General features: G+C 49.1%; 9 protein-coding genes across 9 annotated transcripts; 2 read left to right on the top strand and 7 right to left on the bottom strand.

Moving 5' to 3' along the window:
- Positions 1-7: 7 nt before the first annotated feature.
- N7489_000384 (fungal specific transcription factor domain-containing protein) lies at positions 8-2,104 on the bottom strand (the record flags this gene model as incomplete). Its single annotated transcript, XM_056706139.1, has 2 exons — positions 8-237; positions 304-2,104. The coding sequence occupies 2 exons, from the start codon at positions 2,102-2,104 to the stop codon at positions 8-10; spliced, it is 2,031 nt and encodes a 676-aa protein (XP_056570441.1).
- Positions 2,105-4,553: 2,449 nt separating this feature from the next.
- On the bottom strand, positions 4,554-6,214 carry N7489_000385 (adaptor protein STE50; the record flags this gene model as incomplete). The annotated part of the gene is made up of 3 exons (XM_056706140.1): positions 4,554-5,671; positions 5,722-5,883; positions 5,947-6,214. The coding sequence occupies 3 exons, from the start codon at positions 6,212-6,214 to the stop codon at positions 4,554-4,556; spliced, it is 1,548 nt and encodes a 515-aa protein (XP_056570442.1).
- Positions 6,215-7,100: 886 nt separating this feature from the next.
- N7489_000386 (uncharacterized protein) lies at positions 7,101-7,375 on the bottom strand (the record flags this gene model as incomplete). The annotated part of the gene is made up of 2 exons (XM_056706141.1): positions 7,101-7,188; positions 7,254-7,375. Coding segments are annotated over 2 exons (210 nt in total), but the record flags the coding sequence as incomplete, so codon positions are not given.
- Positions 7,376-8,165: 790 nt separating this feature from the next.
- Positions 8,166-8,654, bottom strand: N7489_000387 (uncharacterized protein; the record flags this gene model as incomplete). Its single annotated transcript, XM_056706142.1, has 1 exon — positions 8,166-8,654. The coding sequence occupies one exon, from the start codon at positions 8,652-8,654 to the stop codon at positions 8,166-8,168; it is 489 nt and encodes a 162-aa protein (XP_056570444.1).
- Positions 8,655-9,247: 593 nt separating this feature from the next.
- Positions 9,248-10,387, bottom strand: N7489_000388 (alpha/beta hydrolase; the record flags this gene model as incomplete). Its single annotated transcript, XM_056706143.1, has 2 exons — positions 9,248-9,407; positions 9,465-10,387. 2 exons carry the CDS (start codon positions 10,385-10,387, stop codon positions 9,248-9,250), a joined length of 1,083 nt encoding a protein of 360 aa, XP_056570445.1.
- Positions 10,388-10,795: 408 nt separating this feature from the next.
- N7489_000389 (SDR family NAD(P)-dependent oxidoreductase) lies at positions 10,796-11,697 on the top strand (the record flags this gene model as incomplete). The annotated part of the gene is made up of 2 exons (XM_056706144.1): positions 10,796-11,416; positions 11,464-11,697. 2 exons carry the CDS (start codon positions 10,796-10,798, stop codon positions 11,695-11,697), a joined length of 855 nt encoding a protein of 284 aa, XP_056570446.1.
- A 323-nt stretch (positions 11,698-12,020) lies between these two features.
- N7489_000390 (zinc-binding dehydrogenase) lies at positions 12,021-13,404 on the bottom strand (the record flags this gene model as incomplete). Its single annotated transcript, XM_056706145.1, has 8 exons — positions 12,021-12,176; positions 12,268-12,290; positions 12,342-12,710; positions 12,762-12,936; positions 12,992-13,057; positions 13,119-13,186; positions 13,248-13,317; positions 13,366-13,404. 8 exons carry the CDS (start codon positions 13,402-13,404, stop codon positions 12,021-12,023), a joined length of 966 nt encoding a protein of 321 aa, XP_056570447.1.
- Positions 13,405-13,769: 365 nt separating this feature from the next.
- On the top strand, positions 13,770-15,932 carry N7489_000391 (uncharacterized protein; the record flags this gene model as incomplete). The annotated part of the gene is made up of 3 exons (XM_056706146.1): positions 13,770-13,859; positions 13,906-13,985; positions 14,039-15,932. 3 exons carry the CDS (start codon positions 13,770-13,772, stop codon positions 15,930-15,932), a joined length of 2,064 nt encoding a protein of 687 aa, XP_056570448.1.
- Positions 15,933-16,064: 132 nt separating this feature from the next.
- N7489_000392 (flavin-containing monooxygenase) lies at positions 16,065-17,702 on the bottom strand (the record flags this gene model as incomplete). Its single annotated transcript, XM_056706147.1, has 1 exon — positions 16,065-17,702. The coding sequence occupies one exon, from the start codon at positions 17,700-17,702 to the stop codon at positions 16,065-16,067; it is 1,638 nt and encodes a 545-aa protein (XP_056570449.1).
- Positions 17,703-22,321: the final 4,619 nt, after the last annotated feature.

Genomic DNA, 22,321 nt, shown 5'->3' on the forward strand with positions numbered 1-22,321 from the left:
CCGCCGATTACCCTCCAACCCCATTCCACGTCATGTCCCATAACCAATACAACCCGCCTTCAACGCTATCCTGGTGATCGTTTTCCACAGGTTCCCGAGACAGACCAGGCATATTCCAATCGTATTCTGCTGGCAGCTGCCATACTTCATGTGCCGGTATGCCTGGTTCAACAAACTCACGAGGTTGAAGGTTATCTCCAACATGAATACCGGCAGAACGATCCCCTGGACCCAAGGCTAAAAATTATACTTGCGTTAGCAAGTTCATTATCTTAGATACCCCGAATGAATGATGGATCTCACCATATTGGACAGATGTTAAGCTATTGTTCAGGCGATCAGCCCTGCTGAGGTCCGGCAGACGTTGGTCTCTATCAAGAGGATTGCGAGAATCCCATGCCGCATCGAGCGGCATCCGAAGTGTATCTTCAACAGAAATCAATGATGGATCTGCCAGGGTCTGTAAAGATTGATGACCCATTACTTGGCTTGATTGGGTTGCTCCTGTAATGGGAGCAAGCATGGCCGCCGATTCACGACGGAGGAGCATGATGACAACGTTCTTCAGCACAGCCGTGCTTTGTTTTGACAGTGCAGACCGTCTACCAAGCAGATCCTGCAAACGAAGAATGCGGGTAATTGTTCGCTTCACTTCCTGCGCACTATCGGAAAGGGGCTCTGAGAGAGCCATCACAGCCAACACAATCGCGGCATTGAATAGGTTGATGGCAAGAAATGCACAGAGATGGCTGTCGGTGGCAAGCTGGGCGAGAGCTGGCATCTCTGTCACCCTCGATGTTCTTGTTGCGGCATTCATCCATAGATCGGGACTTGCGGTCTGGGTATTGGGGAATGCGGAGTTGGGAGATAAGTTCGACTGGGCAGAGGGATCGGTGTTCGGATGATACATAATGTTATCTGTTCTTTCCTCCGGTGATTGCTTATATAGATGGTCAACCTGCCGTGCTAACAAAGGTCGATGCAGTACAATGAGCACATTGTCGTAAGTCAGTTGTAGCGATAGAGACTGCAGGGCGTATGCCCTCAAGCCCGGCCTATCATCGGGATCGAAGTCCCGATTAAGATCCAAAGTTAAATGACTTGGTAGGCAGGATCGCCATTTTTGGAGGTTCTCAGTGACGTGCCTGACTAGTGCGAAATATGTGTCACCGTTTAACTGTTCGGACGTCCTCAGAGTCCGTGAGCCGAAAACGGTCTCGAGCGCAGGCGATGCAATCAAGTAGAGCTGGTTCAACTCCCGCTGGTAAGTTGAATAGCATATGGGGCTAGCCTGACCGGAGGCTGGAGCAACAAAATGCGGGTTTTCAAACACATCCGCTGGCATGTCAAGATTGCAATCCTTGTCGTTGATGCCCAGTGGCCGACCATAGGTAATTGACGCGAACCTGTCCCATGTGTAAATCGTCCACCACACTCTTTTTCTTTCCTCTATTGTTTCAAAATCACCTCGTAGAAGTCCTCGGTGCATCCCCAAAGACTGAGACATCTTTATAGTCGCCCCTAACAAAGAAAAGGAGAGATTTGGACGGCCGTGATAGACGTGATGCGAGCCTAAGAGGATGCATGTCTGGGCCGAGGTGACTGAGGGTTGGTCCATCAATTCCACAAGATTTGATTCAACCAGCGCCAACAAGTCTGCACTCAATTTCTTCATATCGTCGCTGTTATCGGCTGGATCTGTGCAACTCCTCTGGGATCGGTACCACGATGCCATTCCAAGCATCATGGCTAACAGCACGAGAAACGGTCTTTGTGAGGGGCATGCAGAGCCATCCGCGATGGAAAGGAGGCTCTTTCTGAATTTTGGCTCGTAAACAGCGAGAGAAAACCAGTGTACAGCATCAAAATAATCTTCCAATAGACTGTATACAAGCTCCATAGGAGGGAACGGCCGGCCCAAGACGGAAGATATCGGAATCCGTTGACCTGTTGCCGAATTTGCCATAGAACCACCGGTGCTGGCCTGGTAGCCGGGTATAGCGGACGTGGTCTGTTCATCAATGTTATGGCTGCCAAGTTGACAGATTCTTCGAGCGATTCCTATGGCGGATTCGGCTTCACCGCAGTTGAGAGACGAAGGCATATCCGCCCCTCCAGCGGGGAAGTCAGCATTATCGCCCCTAGGATGCGCGTCTATCAATCCACGCTGGTCAGGAATTCTTTCCCCGCGACCAGCGCCATTTTCATCCGGCGACCTTTCGGTGAGGCTCGCCGGGGACAGATTAGACCGATGTCGGTCAGTTCGAGAGATTCTTTTGGAACCTAGGCGCCTAGTATGCCATGTAAATAAAAGAACAAGTTAAAAGCATCCCGTTGTACAGCTTACTTCGGCAGAGTGGCCCTTCGTGGTCGGGTAATTGGAAGTGGTCGGCAGTCCACATTGGCTCGGACACACACCGAGCAAGGCCGAACAGGATCGCACTAGGTTCAAGTTGGACTCAGTATATGTCAGGTCCGACCGGGATCAGGGTGGCTCTACCCGAGATTTATGGCGACGACATCTTTCGCAGGCACTCCGGACTCTGGTTGGCAGTGGCGACCGGACGTAACTGTTTCTATGCTCGACAGGGTCAACAGTAAAGCCCTCAGTCACGCCGGTCATGATTATGGGGTTATACTGAAGGTGAGATGTAGGCGGAAATTAGATTGCGGCTAACCAACTTTGCGCGTGTAGTCACGCGGCAGAGTTTATTTCTCCATTCTCCAGGTCTATTTAACTCCCGAGCCTGGGGCTAAACTGCGGATATTCCACCCGAGGTCCAAAGGTCGTACCCCATGTAGATGGATATACCTACATGTAGGTAACACACTTTGTGGTTAAGAAATCCGGGGCCACCCCTGGTCAATTTTGGATAATTATGTTATTAGAGAGTTTTATATTCATCTTGAGGTATCAGAAAGATTCAGCAAAAAAGAAAAAGAAAGGTCCTACCCGGGATCGAACCGGGATTGCTGGTATCAGAAACCAGAGTGATGACCATTACACTATAGAACCGAATTGTTGGAGGATGAGTCCTAATATAAATTATAAGCCAACAGAGGAAAGCACTACACCTTGATCTCTATGCCAGCTATTGGCAGTAGTACTCCGCTAAAAACAACCCAAACTACACATGCACATGGACGTATTATATCGTCAAAACTTCCAACTATGTCATCACAACCGATTTATAGGAGCTTAAAAAGCACTCCAAGACTGAAAGGAAGACAGGTACCTATTATGTATCTAGGGTTTACCAGGTTAGGATGCTTATGGGCTTTGGGACTTTGGGATACTATAAGTTTGGGTCATACATAACTACATAGCTAATGTAGTCTTCTATTGAGAAATTTTCTTTGCTCATCTATCTATTAATCTGAGCCCAAACAACAATTCGGTTCTATAGTGTAATGGTCATCACTCTGGTTTCTGATACCAGCAATCCCGGTTCGATCCCGGGTAGGACCTTTTCTTTTTCTTTTTGCTGAATTTTTCTGATATCTCAAAATGAATATAACCTCTTCCGGAATAACCCTTTAGCCGAGTCTCAATCAGCTCTAGCGTAGAAAAAGCCACAGACATAAATACGAACGGCTCGCCCACTTCTTTACTCTTTTTCTTCTTTTTTTTCTATATCAACTTCACGGGGCTCCACTTTGTGGCTTGCTGAGGCTTATCCGATGGCTTCGGCCTCTATGGGTTTACTTCCGTTCCCGGCCCTGGAGAGTATAGAAAGGCTTTCCTCTTTATACAACACTTTATAGCTATGCTCGGGTATCTTTCGGGCTATCCCGTGGGCGCTAGCTGTGGGGAGGATGTCACATACCTTTTTCAATCACTTTATGTGGTTTGGGAACTCGATTTAGCATACGGAGTATATTTGAATACAGACTGCTTCACGTTCATGACCATCTCAGTCCTTTAGATATATTGTAAGAAGTATTAAATAGCCCTGGAGCAGATGAATGCCAGGCATTGTCCCTGATAATATATCTTGTGAATATCCATACATGTAGTCTGCTGTGGGCTGTTTAGCACCTACGTGCGAGTCCCTTTGTACATGCTTGTGGTAGACTATCTCATTCGGAATTGAGAATATGTCTCATTTGAAAATGTCATAAAATTGAAGGCCGTAGACGATGTGAATAAACAATGGGAATCTCATGTACAAGCTCAGTATGTACCATGCTATAATAAAGAAAAGACACTGGACAAAAGTCCTATGCTATCAAGGATATCTTGAAAGAAGTAAAAAAGAAAAGGCTGATGCACAATGCTGCGTGGGACACTGACGAGTCTGGAATAGAAGCGCCAAGAGAAGTAGAAAACGCCAATGTCATCCATGAATCCCTTTAGGGCTCTCCGAATACGGTATACCGGATCTCCACTAGCACACCAAACACCGACAAAACCAACATCACGACACAGTCCAATGGCCCACAAAATCAAATGCAATGGAAGAAATAATCCAACACGTAGTCGAAAGTCACCGGGTATCTCAAGCCACAGACGCGCGTGCATCAAAAGAGGAAGGTTGGGCATCGAGGAAAAATCAGAGCACACCGCCTGGAAGATTGATTTGTCCCTGCCGGCCACCATCAAAGCCAGCGCTGTTAGGTGCTGCTGCTGCAGGCCCTGGAGTGCCTGAAGGGTTGTCCATATGAACCTTCCGCAACATAAACATTGGCTTCCGTCCTTCCTTTTCTAGCTGCTTGAACAACAGAAGGGGTTTCTCTTGCAATTCCAGGCAACGCTCTTGATCCCCATAAACAATATAAAGCGCGTAGTTTTTCCAATCAGAGTTGATGTTGTATTTCTTAAGAGCAGCCGGCAATACCTTGTAGCAGGGGTCTTCCCAAGACACTCGGAATGACTTGAAGATTTCCACGCTATTTGGGTTTTCGCTGCCGCCTCCACCTCCGCCGCCACCGGCCCGTGAGTCGGACCTATCGAGTCGTGGGTCAAGACGTGAGGCAGTGGATGGTGTCTCGGCGCGGGATGCTGGAAGCTGACTCGGAGTGGATCGGTCTCTAGAATGTACTGTCGGGGTCTGTTCGGCATAATCATACGCTGTGTTGCGGTTCGCGCTGGAGAGTGGTTGGGTATATGATCGTGGATTTAGTGTCTGAGGGTGAGCGTGGTGGTGGTGAGGCGACGTTGGTGAAGGAATCCCAGGTGATAATTGTGACCCTCCGTTCATTGAGGCTGTCAGATGGGTTGAGGCGGCCATAGCAGCGGCTGACGGATTGTGGGTGTCGTGATGAGAGCGCCCATCATAGCCCGTAGGTGGAGGGTGGGTTGGCGAATTGTTTTTGGAATTGGCACCGTTGGGATGGATGCGCTTGGAGAAAGCTCGCGCGATTTTCGACGACGAAGAAAGTTCCTGGGTGAGCGTGGGTTGTGGTTGGGTATTTGGCGTGAGAGTGGCCGTATTGTCGTGCCAGCTTTCTGAAGATTGCCCATGCGAAGAGGGCGGGGGCAACGGGTGTGACCGATCTTTTACTATTTTGATCACTGGTAGAATTTCTTCGCGCAATCGCCGGTAATCGTCCGTGATCCGGCGCAACTCCGTTTCGACCAACATGAGCTTTTCGTCTCGAACTTGGATCGATTTGATTAACCGCGCGAGGTCTTCTTGTGTCGCAGTTTCATTCATACTCTGATCCGCCGCTGCAAGCATGATTAGAAGGAACGCTAAATAGGGCCACCTGAGAACATACTAAGTGGGATATAATGGTCTGCATCGAGGGGAACATCTTGCTTGACTTTGATTTCATAGACGCTTTTCAAAATCGTCAGTCGATGTCCCACACTATTGATGCCCATTTCCTTCAGCTCCTCATGCTTCAGGGCGACTAAGGCTTCACCGACAATCCCATTCTCTGCGTAATAGATTACGGTCAGTAAATAGTCCCAACTCAATATGCTCGAACAAGTCCGCTTACCTCGAAATGTACCGTGATATTGCAGCAACCCAAGCGATGTCAGGAATTCCTTGCACTCATCGACTCCCCATTCTGTGATGAGTCCTCGCGGTGAGCGAGGACCATCGATCGGATGTCCAAATTTGGTCGGTGTGTGTTCTGATGAATGAATGTCGGAGTCGGTGGGAGAAGATTCCGAGTCGATGTGCAGGTGTGGTGAAGTTATGACGCTGCGCTCGTACTCATCGTCCGCATCGGAGTCGGCGTGGTAGGAGGTGTGGAGAGACATGACGGACGTTCGGTGGTAAGATAATATTCACCGATAGTAGAGATGAAATGGTATAAGCGGTTCACAGGCGCCACCGCCAGAGTCGAGGTACGAGAACCAGCAAAGACAAATAAAATGAGTATCGGCGGTAATGCGCCGAATGCTCTATTTTATTAAGCGCTGGCAAAACGAGGGGACGTCAAGACTTAGAAGTTTCAAGTCCAACATGGGCGGATTGGCAAGACCTTCTAGCAGGCAGTGGTTGTATCGCGTTTTTCTCGTATTTTTGTCGAAATTTATTCTCGATAGCTCCTTTCCGAGGAGGGATGTTGCCGTCCAGTGCGAACACGCGGCAATCAACAAGCTAAGCAGAGCGGGGAAGGTTGGCGGTTCAGGGCCACGACGGGATAGGGGTATTGGAAGAAAGAAAGACCACTGGTTATAGCAAGTAACATGTATATATTTCCTGAAGCCAAAAGTAAGCTGGTGCCTGTGAGAAATAGAGCAAATGTCAGGATTAGGGCGAAAGGACGCTGGTGTACGGAGTAATGAGAACGGGGTTCACGTGACTGGGCCTGGACTCTCCATAACGGTGGACATTTCCAAAATTGGAACCTCCAGAAGAATATCCAACTACATCTCTCCCTCTTTTTGCTAAAAATACCTATATGATATGCTGAGATTTGAGAATCCTGTACAATCGGGATATATTCTGTACAAACTCAATATCTCTAGGATGATCGAATTCAACTCATTACATATCCACCCCGCTTTCATCAAAATGACGCCAAGCATCTACAAACCGTTATGGCTTAGCAGCTCTCTTTCCCTACCTTTACTCCAGCTAGGCACCCGTTGATCTTCGGCAATGCCAAGCTGAACTTATTGGGGTGCAATTGAGATACCTGTTCTTGATGTTGTCCTCCATGCTGACGTGCTTGAAGCCCCCAGAAACAGATTTGGGCGTGATCATGAGTGAGTAAGTACAACATAGCCTGTGATCGGATTGTCAGTTAGTGTAGGTTTGTGCGAGCAAGTATTGGCTCTCTATGATCCATACATTTGCTGTCCAGGAAGAAGCTCACTTGTTCCATGAGACCATACTGCCAGGGATAATAAAACAAATGTCCCGGACTTCGGTATCAGGTTGCTTGTGGAAATAATGGAATCACGAGTTTCCATGCATACATATGCACATTGAGCTAATCAAGCTGACATTCATGTTGGGCCCGGCCTGGTAGAAGGCTCGTTGATATATATCAAAGTCCCAGAAATAAGTTAGTAGCTATCCAAAGGCCACACAGGTCGTCCCCGCGCTGGCTATGACAATATCACAACTCCCTAATTTGCTCATACCTTTGTACTTGATCATCCTACATACTAGTACAACAGTGAGATTGCATTTTACAAACTGGATACCGCCCATTTGGGTGCCTATTGATATTGATATTCAACCTCTAAATAATTGTTTTCCCCCTTATATTCGTAGAGCTAGAACTGTCATACATTACTTTCCGATACACTACCATACGTCCCTCATCTCCAGTCTCGGGTTAATGTCTGCGAGTTGCCCCCACGTTTCAACCGCAGGTCTTGATTTCGGCTATCCGAGAAAAGTAACCCGATGAGAAAAATAATCCATACCAGAACCATATTTTCCCACAAGGGCATCCGATCTGCGGGGATTAAAGAATAATCGAATAGGTCTTGTGGGGCTTGGAGTACCTACTGCGTCATCAACAGCTAAAGCCAAAGCTCCAGGTACGGGAAAATGAGTGAATCGGGAAAGGGGATATTTAGAAACCCAGTGTGAATTGGTAGTCTATTCAAATGCAAGAGCGCCCGTGGACTTCGTATGTAAACCCATGAAATTTGATGCAGCCAGGCCGAACAATCTGTACTCCGTAGAACGAACCCACCATGCATAATCGCATCTTGAAATGCTGCTTTCCCAGCAGCCCGGTGTCTGTCATTATTTCTTGTCGCCGTTGGGCGCACTCTCGCCTTCCAAGTCGGCCACTTCTCGTATGATATCCTTCAATCCACGAACACCCTCGTCGACCACCGTCTCCGGGATGCGGATATCGATTTCTTCAATGTACTTCAGAGGGTCATATGAGTGATCTTTGGCTTTGTTGCCTCTCTTGATACCATTGGTATCTTTTGTTCCGTTTGCAGATTCACCGTTCGCGACCTTTGGCCCCAGTGCGGGGTGGCTTCGGCCCTCTGCTGAAGCGAGCACTGCCGCCATTACATCGTCGAAGGTCTCACAGCGACCGGCGCGGAGGAGTTCTGTGGCGAGGGTGGTGACCTTTTCGGTCCAGCCCAGGCGGTGGAGGGAGCTGAGGAGGTTTTCCTGCAGATCTTCGAGTGCGCAGCTGGCGGACAGTTTGACGAGGAGGTCGGATTCGAGGGCGTCGGGGGTGGAGGAGGCTCCGTTGGTGGAGGTGGAGGGGGGCATTGTGGTGTGTGGGTTTCGGATGTTCGCAGGACAACGCTTAAGCACGAGAGAAGGCCAGGCTATGAGCTTTTAGGAAAATAGCTCTAGTTCCGATCGCGCAAAAGAAATCAGGCGCTTTGCGCAAAAGCGATGGTCGGAGAGGAGGGGCCCGCCCTTTTTCTTTTCAATGCGGGATTGAAAGCGGATTAGAATTACATTGCATGTAGTGAACAATAAACATGCATAACGACCAGACAATTGAAGCTCAAGAGGAAATAAGAAATAGCAGAGTCGATGAACAGGAAGACTCGCATTGACGGCTGCCAGATCGGACAATCGGCATTGTGGGTCCGAGCGGTGAATCGCCTATTGTCTTATTCTTCTCTTCTTCTCTTCTTCTATTGGTGCCTCCTTCCTACTGAACTGACCTGACTTCCTAGTTAATAATATTTCCCTTGTCTGGCACAACCTAAGGTTTCAAGGTTGGAAGGTATATACCTGATTCGACTTTGCTAGCAGGGCAACTACGACTATGTTCTAGCTGATATCCGGTCCTGGTATCCACTAACAGATCCCAAAATGATATATGCATATTCGTCCTACAACTTGGTCTCCTATTCGGATTTAATTTCAAATGGACCAGGCGCAGGCTTTGTCAATGCCCAAGCAATGCCGTCGCTCATGACTTCGTCCCACCTCTTACTGTCGGGCAGCCGCTTGTACCTCCTAAATCCATGGGGGACACCGGGAAAGACATGAACATTGGTAGGAATGCTGATAAAGTGTTTAGCAGTTGAAAACCCCCAACTTTTAAGAATATTCTGAACTCACCCGTTCGCAGCGAGATGCTGTCCATAGAACAGACCTTCGTCCCTCAATGGGTCATTTCCCGCGATTCCAAACGTAGTAGGAGGCAAGTCCTTGACCTCTTCCGCGGTGGCATTTCCAGGGCTCAACCGACGATCTCCAGCGGCATCCTTGGTGTCCCCAAGCCCAAGAAGCTCGGTGAACAATTTCATTCGAGTCACCGGCAAGATAGGCGCATCGGCACATTGCACATAGCTCGACAAATCAGGACTCTTGAGCATCTCCAACCTCGGCGCATAGTGGTCCCATTGTACAACGCAAGGAATCATGAGGACCTGTCCCGCAATCTTGGGACAGGCCGCTAGACGGTTATCATCGCCACGCAGCTGAGCCAGCGCCAACGACGCAGTCAACCATGCGCCAGCTGAAATACCGCCCACAACAACCTGCTCGCTGATCCCCCCGATCACGGTAATGTTCTCGTGTAACCAGACGAATGCGTCTTCGACGTCGTTCCAGGCAGTGGGATAGCGATATTCGGGAGTGTGTCGGTAGTTGACGTTCAAGACCACGACTGGGGTACCCTTCTGAACGCGCGAGGTGACAATCCGCGAGCAAGTTCCATCTTCGGAAGAAAGTGTTCCGAATAAGAAACCTCCGCCGTGAAGATGGACGTAAACAGGCAGGCGTTGGGACGTTGGGATGCCGGCGGGGCGGTAGCTGCGTGCTTCAAGGGGCGTGCCGTCACGGGCTGTGATCGTGTGGTCTTGTAGCTGGACTGCGGCAGCAAGTCCATCGGCCATATCTTGGGCGGCGGATGCCTCACGACCCTTGTTTAGCAATGCCTTCAGTTGTTCCACTGAGAGGTCTTTGGGGAGCTCAGGCAGCGTCGGCTCGAGGGCGACCCATTCGGCGCTGGGTGTACCATATTCAGTGAAGTCGGCCATTGTAGTCACTAAAGGTAATTCTATTGCTAAAAGAAAGGTGGGGGAAGAATAAGAAATAAGGAATATCCAAGATGTTGACCATCTATCGGGACTTAATAAACCCGAGCAAAAAGACAGAGGGGCAGTGGAGGGGCACTCAATGCACAAAATCCTGTACAACTTGAATGCAGTCGGATACATTCACAGACATGTCGCCATCATCTCTCCCCCCACATCACCTCGGCTCGGCTACCGGTAACAGCAACATCTGAGGATTCGGTAGCCCCGCATGAAGATGGACTATTTAGGTATGCCGTGAATGAAAACAGATGCAGCAGGTATAAGGGTAGATAGCATGTACGTCTGTTTAATTTTCGGATATAGTTGACTAATAATCTCATTTGAAAATTGAACTATCAGATCAAAATCATGGAGTCCGGCATTCCCTCCGATCCCCCTTCGCGTTCTTTAGCCGGCAAAGTCGCCATCGTAACAGGCGCAGGCTGCCTCGGCGATGGCATCGGAAACGGACGCGCGATTTCAATTCTTCTTGCAGATGATGGCTGCGACGTAATCTGCGTCGACCTCAACCTGGAGTGGGCCAACAAGACCGTGGAGATCGTGAATTCGAAACCCGGTCGCGGACGAGCGCTTGCGATTCGTGCAGACGTCACGTCTGAAGAAGACTGCCAAGCGGCGGTGCGCTTTGCAGTTGAACAGTTTGGACGACTGGATATTTTAATCAATAATGTCGGAATTGGGGGCGCGGCGGGCACTGCGGTGGAAGTTGATATGACGCAGTGGGCCAAGAGTATGGAGATCAATGTTGCAAGTATGGTCCAAATGGCCAAGTACGCCATCCCCGAGATGAGTCGAAATGACGGCGAGATCAAAGGGAGTATTGTGAACATGGGAAGTGTTGCTGGGTTGAAGGGAGGTACGCCTCATCTGCTATACCCTACTGCCAAGGGTGCCATAGTCAACATGACCCGTGCTATGGCGGCGCACCACTCTCCCGATGGTATTCGTGTAAACTGCGTCTGCCCAGGGGTATGTTCATCGTTTTCATTGTGTAGAACCGAAGCTGATGATACTAGATGCTGTATACGCCTATGATGTATGGGAAGGGAATGAGTGAAGAGGCGCGTGAGGCCCGTCGGAAACGAAGCCTATTGGGAACTGAAGGAAATGGATGGGACTGTGCCGGGGCTGTGGTATTCCTTGCAGGGCCTCATGCTCGGTGGATGACTGGTGTTATTCTGCCTGTTGACGCAGGGACAACAGCTGCTGTGGGGATTGGGATGACGAAGAGCGCAAGTGTCAATGCCTGAAATTAAGATCGGATAGCGGTTTTCTCAGCCGTTTAGCCCTTTTCATGGCTCCTATAGATCCATAAATCATTTTCATTTTCTCTTTCGAATCCCTCCATTCATGATCAGAAAAAGATTCGGCCGCTTGTATCGACTCTATACCTCGAGACGTAGGACTTGGACAGTTTGAAAAACCGAGTTGACACGAGATGATACTAGAGACCTTAAGAGAACACCACGATGTCTTTTTCAATTTTCTATATGCAACTTGTGAAAACCATCATATATCTAAATCCTTCCCCAAACTCAAGGATACAAATGCATTAGATATCTCCTGATACAACTTATACAGGATCTGACACTAATGCTATCCGATCCTTGATCTTGCCCTCTCCCAATTCTTTGAGAACTCTCGGGAAATCCTGCAACTTCCCCAATTCGACCTGAGGCCGAATGACTCCCTTGGCAATCAGGTCAAGCACCTCCACCAGATCTCGGTACTGTCCACCATATGTGAAGATAATGCTTAGTCTTTTCCGAATTCCAATCTTCATGTCCAATCCATTGACGAGATCAAGGGTGCCAACACACAGGATCTTCCCCCCCAGGACGCACTGTTCGAGAAGGATATAGTATTAGCAAAAGGGTAGATCAAAAAGACATACAGCGAGGATGGTTACCAATCTGTTGCGCATCCTGGTTAGTCTGGTTGCTCCCCACAAATTCAAGTACGGTGTCGATTCTCCCCTGCAATCCATTTTCCTTGACAAAATCTTGCACCGACTTCCCAACTGGAACGATATCCTCTGCCGGAACACCCAACTTCAGAGCAGCATCCAGCTTTTCTTGCCGCAGATCGGAAACGATGACTCTAGCCCCGATAGCGCGCACGATCTGGAGCGCATTGAAACCAAGCCCACCAAGTCCAAAAAGGAAAGTAGTTTCTTCTTTCTTGACCTCAGCGCGGCGAGTAATACCATGATAAGCTGTAGTGACAGCATCAGTGGCGACTGCAGCGACGGCCGGCTCAACACCTATTACCGGAGTTTGTTAGGTATTTGACGGTTTCATCGCGAGAAACTTACCATCAGGCAATGGAATCGCGGCGCGAACATCGACCGCGACGTACTCAGCATAGAATCCGTCTTGACCAATCCCGTGGTGCATTCCTGCCGGGCATAGCTGTGCCAGATCCCTCGAGCATTCAGAGCAGGTGTCTAACCCACATCCCGGAACAGCAAGGAGAGCCACACGGTCTCCCTGAGTTTCGAAATCAGTGATATTCCGATATCTGCGAGTGGTACGGTACACCTACTAGTTTGAAACTTTTGTCTGTGACTCCTTCTCCTATCTGTATTATCTCTCCACATCCTTCATGGCCCTGAGAGAAGAAGTCAACTTTGCTCTTAGAATGGATTCCGACGGCGAAGAGATGTTCATACAAGTGTATACTTCTCGTTGAACTGCGGCCGGTCTTCAATGTCCAGAAGAGGTTGATCGCTATGACACACTGTTATAAACAGGAAATATCAGAAGCAAGAACTTGAACATCGGGAATTTTTGGGCAGTACCTCCGGATGCCAGTAGCTTGACAAGAAACCCGGTGACAGGGGTCGAGGGTATAGGAAGCTCTTCCCAAATCTATGATGGAGTCAGAGACGTGTTTGTGAAATACGACTGCTAGCATACCGGACTCGGGTTCCCTTTATGCTTTCTCCAAGCATGCATTGTGGATGGTAGTGTCATTCTGTTCAAGATTTTAGAATTTATTACTATAATTGGCGAAGAGATGATCAAAAGAACCAAAATTTCATTTGTAGTGATAGATGCCTAGATACTTATATACGTTTATATATGTAATAAAGTCTGCCAGCATGATGAAAACATTTGAAACAAGTCAAAATACCGGCCCAGAACGCCAAGTAAATCGACAAAATTACCGGCAAGAAACTGGGGGAAACCGAAGAGCCGAGGGTATCTGGGGAAGCTTGGCGAGGAGCTTTTTGCGGGGATAGCTTTCCCCCGCCTTATGTGAAGGCAGTCCTGGAGTATCATACTGATGCTTTAAATTGCAACCTTACAGAATTCCAATCATGTCCGAACCGCTTTGGCTGCAATTCACTGGTAACCAAACCAAACGGAAGCGCGCAGAGCTCGCCTGTGTGGCATGTCATAGCAAGAAGGTAATTTAGTTCTCCACAGTCTCGGCAAAGAGGCTAACGGCTGCAGATTAGATGTGACCTGCAAGCGCGAGGGGTTCAAGGGTATACTAACTGCACCAAGTGCGAATCTGGCGGCAAAGAATGCCGGTGAGTGACTCTGCTAAGGCGTTTCGGATGTATATGGCCTGACCCGGTCACAGAACGAGGCCATCAAAACGAGGTCGGCCCGCTGCAAGCGTGGCCCCATTAACACCTCCGGTAACCGAGCCCAATTCTACCAATTCTTGTACCCAAGTAAACCGACATAATTCCATTCCGGATCATCTCGCTGTCAATCAACCATCCTCTGGACCGCCTGGGACCAGGTTAGGAAATGATGGCCGGTCGTTGGACTTCCCCGGAGACCTGCTTCAGAAATCCTCCATCTCCCCGACACATGTCGAGCAAGCAAGGACCCAAAATTCTGACAGTATCGGATGGTCACTGAGAAATGACAGAAATGACCCGTCCCCGGGTCAAGTGCCGCCTGAATCCCAGGGCAGGCCTATACAAACCATGGCCAATGATTCTCCTGCCACTCAACGAACAGAAGACCACTCGGAGCATAATGATAGCTATCCAATTGGCCATGTATTTCTACCAGAGCTACAAACAAATGCTCGAGCTCAAGAGCGGCTCATTGCTGAAAGAATGCCCGAGGTACCCAATCTACCTGACCCAGACCTACAACAAACATTCGCAGAAACATACTGGGAGTACTGCTACCCATGGTGTCCAGTCCTAGACCGAGAAACCCTCTCACAAGAGCTTGCTCGATCTCCACTACTGGTAAATGCTCTGGCAGTGGTTGGTAGCCATATCAAACCGCCCATGATTCCACATGATGGACCTGCCGGCTATTACGAGCGAGCTCGCACCAGGTTCTACAACGACGAAGAGGCAGATGTCATGACGTCGCTAAAAGCCATTTCTCTATTTTATTGGTGGAGTCCACGGCCTCCAACTATTCTCCATCGCCATTCTTCTTGGTGGTGGACTTCAGTGGTTATCCGACATTGCCAACAACTAGGTGTACACCGGGAGCCAGCTCAGAACCATCCCCTACGTCAACAGATTGATCTCAGTCTCCGGCGTCGAATATGGTGGACGGCGTTTGCACGCGAGCGATTGACTGCGCTGTGCCAAAGCAAACCATGTGTCATTGACCCCGAAGACTGTACCCTGTCAGAACCCACATTGGAAGATTTCGCCCAGGATACGGATAAAACCAAAGCTGAAGTATTCATCTACTGGGTCCGCCTTTGCGCTATTATTGGTAAAGTCGCAAAATACCTCGCTCGCTCCAGCGACGCCGGATCTTCCGCATTCCCGGCATCTCTGGCCCGCGATCTCATCGGCTGGGTCCAGTCACTTCCTCCCCATCTGCAACTGCCCATTGGATCAGATCGGACAACCCGTTTCAATAGAGACGTGCATCAACTACATCTTCCATACCTGGCCGTCATCATCATAATCCACCTTCAGCGATCATCTCTGTCCCAGCCTCTTCCACAAGCATATCCACCAGCAATACTCGCCGCGTCATGCGTGGCTCGCATAATGCGGGACATTCTATCACGCGGGGGAACCCGTTTCCTTATGGCTATAACAGGGTGGTATTGCGGTACGGCATTCATTGCGCTGCTACAGGCCCTTCGAATCGAAGGACTGGCCAAGAGCGCCAACGAAGATCTAGATATCTTGACTCTAGCCGTGGACCAGCTGCGTATTATGTGGCCCACTGCCGCAGTATTCCACTCGGGATTTGGCCGTCTACGGCCTGGTGCTACAGCGCCGGACTTTGACTCGCAGCGAGCGCCTGGTCCGGATCTTGGTATGGGTGATGGAACGGTGTATATGGAAATGGCGGATGGCATTGATTGGACTGCCTACTTCCCGTTTGCGACTACTGAAACTAGTGGCATCGCTGGCAGACTGCTAGTTCCGCATACTGAGGAGCTTTTCTTTGATGATGATGCCTTTGCTGATGCTATGCTTCAGTTTCAGGATTTATTTGAGCCTTGCGATACCCTTGAGATGAATCTTTTTATGTAATAACTCTACATACCCCAGATTCTGGGGGAGTCCTCAGCTATCTTATTGAATAGTACGAAGGTAGTTTGTATTCCGTACCGTGTCATACTCTGCAAAACTGAAAGTGTTTCATGTCAATGCTACATAACAAGATCATTCAAGTATCAAATCCTGATACTCCCGTGTGACAACCTCCTCTGCACGCTTTCGATATCCAGGCGCCGGACCCTGATATCGCGCAATGATTCTCTTCTGTTTGTGCGCCAAATTCTTATTGACACCAGTCATCCAAGAATCGACATCATTAGCAAGCAATCCGGCAGCGCAAGTATGAACATGCTCCGTCCAATCCAAGACACTCTGTCGCGTAGCCCCAGCAAATGTAATACCCCGGTCTCGACAGAACTCGATAAACCTCGCCACCCAGCTCGCAGCATACTCCACGCTGCGAGGGATATTCCCAAACATTTGATGCGGCCCCATAACCATCATCATATTAGGAAAGCCTTCAACAAACAGACCCAAAAACGTGCGTGGACCCTCACTCCACCTATCCTTCAGCTTCACCCCATCCACACCGCGGAAATCAATAGCCGTGAAAGACCCAGTCACAGCGTCGAACCCGGTAGCATATACAATCATATCAAACTCAAAGGATTCATCCCTCGTCCTAATACCAGACTCGGTAACACATTCGATAGGATTGGACTTGACATCCACCAAGCGCACATTGGACTGGTTATACGCCTCGAAGTAGCGCGTTTCCATGGGCACCCGTTTCGTTCCGAACCCATGACATTTCGGAATAAGAATTTCCGCCGTGACAGGGTCATGCACGCGCTCGCGGATCTTGTTCGCGATAAACTCGCTAAACAGCGCATTCGCCTCCTTGCTCGTGTTGATGTCGCCGAAGTTGCTCATCCACTTCGCAAACCCGCGTTGCGTATACAGTTCCTCCCAGAATGCTTGCCGGTCTTCCGGGCTCAGGTCGAACGTGCTTCGCTTGTCCGGTACGTGCATAAAGCAGTGCCAGGACTCCGCGCATTTTTGGAATATCTCTGGGTACCGGGTTCGGATTTCGTCCATCTCTTCTGGGGTGAGCGGTGCGTTCCGGAGGGGGAGGCTCCAGTTCGGCGTCCGTTGGAACACGGTTAGATGGCCTACTGTCTTGGAGATCTCTTGGATTACTTGGATGCCGGTTGCGCCGGTGCCGATAACTGCGACGCGCTTGTTCGTAAAGTCGACTTGCTCTGCTGGCCAGCGGGCAGTGTGGAAGGCTTCGCCTTTGTAGCCCAGGACTCCCGGGATATTGGGTAGAGTGTAGTTGTTCAAAATGCCAATACAAGTGACCACGAACCGGGAGGTGTACTGTTGTCCCCGTTCGTCGGTTACAAGCCATGACTTGGTGTCGTCTTGGAAATGGGCTGCAGTGACGCGCGTGTCGAATTGCATGTCCCGGCGGAGATCGAATTTGTCGCATACGAACTCGCAGTACCGTAGTGTCTCGGGCTGCGAGGCGAAGTGCTCTGACCAGTTCCACTCATTGAGGACTTCTTCGGAAAATGAGAAATTGTATGAATAGCTTTCAGAGTCGAAGCGTGCGCCTGGGTATCGATTCCAGTACCATGTTCCGCCTACACCACCGCCGGCCTCCAAGACTTTCGTTCGCAGGCCTAATTGTCGCATTTGATACAGCGAGTAAATGCCAGAAAGTCCGGCGCCAATGATAAGGACATCGTAGTCGAGGTTTTTGTTCTTCGGGAAGAAGTTCGGCTCTTGGATGCTGCCCATGATTCAAGTGTGATTTGTGCCGGAGTCGTTTAAATGGATGCGATATTTGGGGATATACCCATCCTATCTATAGACTTCAATGTTGCCATATGCCGTGCCGGAAGTTTCCCAGACAAGTTGCGGGGAAGAGAAATACAGCCGGTATGCGCTTGTACAAAGCCGAGATCAGCGAGATACACCGAGTACATGTATGTATATACGGAAAAGTTGCCAGACGAGGTGCTTAAAGCAGAGCCATTGCTTAGTTCCGTCGATCTAAGACAGCTGGCTTGTTCTAGAAGAAATACTAAGATAAAGCTCTGGGTCTACTAGCTGTAGGAACCCTCAACGACCCAAAGAAGCAAACCAGGCGATTCATACTCGACACAGTAACTGACCACCCAATAAGCAAACGAAAATACCTTGAAAACGCCCTGAAAAATAGGGAAAGTAAGAAAAGAAAGGAACGAGATCTTCCTCCACTTGATCCACAACCGCATTAACCCCCTCAAGGATCTTCCATGTTGAAGGGTTAGGGGTATCGAGTCGCCGGGGTCAAACCAGCTACTTAAGAAGCAGCTGTGTGGAGTTGGCAGGTGTCGAGGAAGGAACAACCCTTCGAGACAGAATATGCCACTACGTTTGTTGATACCTACCTAGGTACATATATAGGTAGGTATCTAGGTAGGCAGGTAGGTTGCGGATTAGGAAGCGACTAGGGCCGACCTTTGGACGGCAACCAGGCCGAGTAGATCACTACTCTTCACTTGAAGTCAGAATCACTCCATAAGTCTACTCGGTTTGGAGGAATTGCCAGATGCTTCAAAGCGAGGTCTGACAATCTTCCCACTCATCACCCGTTCATCTTCCCTCCTCACATCCAGCATCTATGAACTCCCGCTTCCCTGCTTTCAAGTCATCAAAATCACCGATTCACAATCTCCTTATGTTGAAGAACATCTTCATCAAATACCACCTTTTGAACGAGTATTACAGTCAGTTGCATACACAATTCCACGGTTATCCATGTTGTTTACTGACGTAACACATATCAAAGCTCTGGTGCCAAAATGCCTGCCCCAAATGCCTTACCGAGTCTCTGTTAAAGAGGCTATACAACGCATCCCATCATCTCACCTGGGCATGTCAACCCCAGTTTGATTAATTCACCTCAAAGACACTTTTTCTACTATGGTCGCTCGCTTCCCCCTCAGGTTCAAGGCATATAGGAAGGTTCTCCACGGGTAGACATATACACCGACTCCCCAACAAGCCCTTCGTGTGCGATCAGTAACCCAACATATCAGTCTAGTCGCCCCGCATACACACCCAGAGCCTAGAAGATGGTAAGAGGCGTTCAGCTCTCTGCCAGCATTCAGAAGCCCGATCCTACAAGTTGACGAAAATCTCTTGCTATCTCGTGCTATCTCGTGTATTTCTCACTTATACCTTAACACATATTACATCTGACAGGCATATGAGCATCGCCCCTCCTGTTCCATTATACTTCCCTGACTCCTCAACCATTCACTCATCTTTTATTCTTTCAGTTGCCGTACGCCTTTCAATAACATCTGCTCAACGGTATCATTCCACCGAAACCAAGCATCCAGCGGAGACCGTCTTCTCGAGCCAACAGAGAGCTCCGGAGAAGGAAAATGCGTACAGTGACCACATCGAGACGATGAACCGTTACGCTCAGTGAATGCTCCATCATCCGGAGGCGTGCGCGAAGGCAGTTACCGTACGATGAAACCGTCTACGATAGGAACGGCACGTTCGTATAATCACCGTACGTCCGACTTTCCGACGCCCTGGTCTTTCTCATTGTTGCAACGAACAACCCTCCGGTTCGCCAAAACTACGTACCCATGGCCCGGAGACCTCATGGGTAGAGGACAACATTGGGCATTTTCGTGGGGCCGTGTTCGATGTCAATATGTGCTTCGCAGCCTCTTAAGGCCACAGGGCGGCAATACAATAAATCCCCTGACACAGTCATCGCCTCTAAGCCGGATCCCAGCACGGGCATGTGCAGCATTTACGGGTCGTGGGCGGAATAAAGGTCCCGTTGGTGGATGATCACAAGATCCGAATGGCCTTTAAAGAGGAAAGTGACATTCGACACCTACTCGCCCAGCCCATCCAGTATAACTCGGACGGCGATATCAAACCAAACCGCTGGCCGATAGGCGACCCCGTCGTGCTATGGCATTTGGCGAGTGGACACTGTCAGGACGGATATAGACAATATATAGTTTCGTCAAGCAAGAAGCGTTTGTTCGAATTCATAAATATGGTCCATATTTGAACCATGTGAAGGATGCTAGCCTTCGCTGTGGCACTCCGTCCAACCGAAGAGGATGATGGAAGGCTCCTCACCTATGCCGTATCGTTCGGCTCTTTTCTCAGCAGTCCGAAATCAACGGATAAAGCAGATCAAACTACTCACGGCTGGCCCGTCAGTAGTGACAGGATCCCAATCTTATGAACGCGACAGAATACCCTTGCCATTATTGAGAAAACAAGTCTCGGTCTGTACGCTTGAGCTTTTGAATGAAGGCGAGACTGTTAATAGCGCCGATGACAAGAAAAAGAGCCATGTCGTCCTTATATTCGCGTTCAATGATACTGTCATGAAAGCATATGCGCCGGGATCCACTTTCATCCACTTTCGATCTAAAGCCAACCTCGACCTGTTTCAGCTCAATGCTTTCGCATGCTCACCCCCAAAGAGCACCGTCGATCTTCAAGAATCCGGAATTCACCTTTCAGTGTGGGAGCCGAGCAAAGAGGAATGGAACAACTTGCGGCTACGTGGCTTAGTGTTTTGAAAAAGGACATTGAGATATTTGATTCGAACATTCCATCCTAAGATCGTCTTAGTGATGAGCATGGACAATTCCAATATGAAATATTACGTACTTGAGGTCAACCAACTCTAATTTCCTTAAGCATACTACATAGCCCCAACACTATTAGATTGCGCTACCCACAGCCTACTGGGTTGCTCCATCCCTAGCAATCCCGGAGAAGACATCCTCAGGATCCACCCGTAGACGCTGGTGACGGTTGAGTCGGTGTTGCTGTGTGAGCTACTCTGTCCGAGATTGAGTTTCTGCCTGGTGGGCTCCAGCCAGTAGCTCGTTATAATATCTCTTTCCAATGTCAATGGAAGTTGAGGGTGGTCCGGAAATGGGATGCTCGGTGCGGGTTCGCACAACAATACAGGGAAAGCACGACGGGGTGAGGGCAAATAGTACATGTAGTGCATGTACCATAGGGATGTTACAAGCGAAGATAGACCCGAAAGAGCGACTACATTTAATCTCAACGGGAAGTGCCAGGGGAAATCCCATAAAACTGGTGCAAGTAACCATCTACTTTACTAAATCACAGAGTTTTGGAAAAGGTGCAGTTTTGGACGGCTTGGACAATTTTGGCCATGGGTCTTAGCGAGGTTACCGCTAATAAACTACGGACTTAACACACTCCTGGCAATACATGCACATATACTGCACGGCAGACGCTGTGATCGTAATTTGGGTCTAGTGCCATACTCCCATAACACATAGTACGTACGAGCACGCAGGTTCAATGAACAAGACTACACCATAGCGAGATTGCCGTCTAGCAACTCTGCGTGAAACACATACTACAAAGCCGGAAGGCTGACCAGGCTACTAGAAAACACGGGCTCTATCGGATCTTCATCGTTGCGTTCCTGGGCATGATCGCCAATGGGTTGGTGTAAGCGTTCACACCCTAAAATCAACCCGGTCGAGTTACACGTGCTCGATTCGCTGCCGGTTACCGTAGGGGTTCCCGTGGGTAGACATCAGCTTCTTTGGCCGTATTCGGCGTATGTGTTTAACGGAAATGGAGTGTGGTGTTTGGTTGTGTTAGAGCCGATGTCCGATTAGGCCGGTATGCTCATCTTCAAAGGAGGAAACACCTCGCTATGCGCCGGGCTTGTGTGTGCAAGGGAAAATCACAAGCCGATCAGTCTGGGACTGCGGAGAGAAATGCGTAGAATGACGATTTGACTGATAATCAGCGAGTGCGAGTGCACATTCGTTAGCTTATTCCTTGCTAACTGTCAATTCCGGTACATTTCGTAGCCGGACTCCGTGGTATCACCCTGTTCAGAATCAGCTTTATCCTCAGATGTCAGTGTCCTTTGCACTTACTAGTTATATGTACTCTAATTTAGATCCATCTATAGACGTACAGTCAAATTGATCCGTGATTGGATCAGGAGTTGCCGCTGTCTTCCTATAAATTATTCGTCAGAGATTATCCACGAAGGAATGGTCTTTACAAGTGAACAAGCCCCAAATAGGAAATAGAAAAACCCGATAAACCAAAGATGGCGAGGCTACCCAGAGGTGGCCATCTCTCCCCCTACGGTCAGAAGGTAAATAATATTTAACACAATATAGAGCAAAGAGAACGCGGGAATAGACTAGCTCCGCAAGAAAACACAATGATCCCACCCATCGAAGCGGGGTGTTACAAACAAAACATTTCTCAGAGATCTCTCGCGGAAGAAGAAAAAGAAGAGAGGAAGAAAACAGCCTGCAAGGATCAAACGCCAGTTGTACATTGCATCCATTCCGCCAAGGTATGATTCGCTGAGA

This window comes from Penicillium chrysogenum (assembly GCF_028827035.1).
Source record: "Penicillium chrysogenum strain IBT 35668 chromosome Unknown utg000001l_segment0_segment0, whole genome shotgun sequence".
NCBI classification, from domain to species: Eukaryota; Fungi; Ascomycota; class Eurotiomycetes; order Eurotiales; family Aspergillaceae; genus Penicillium; species Penicillium chrysogenum.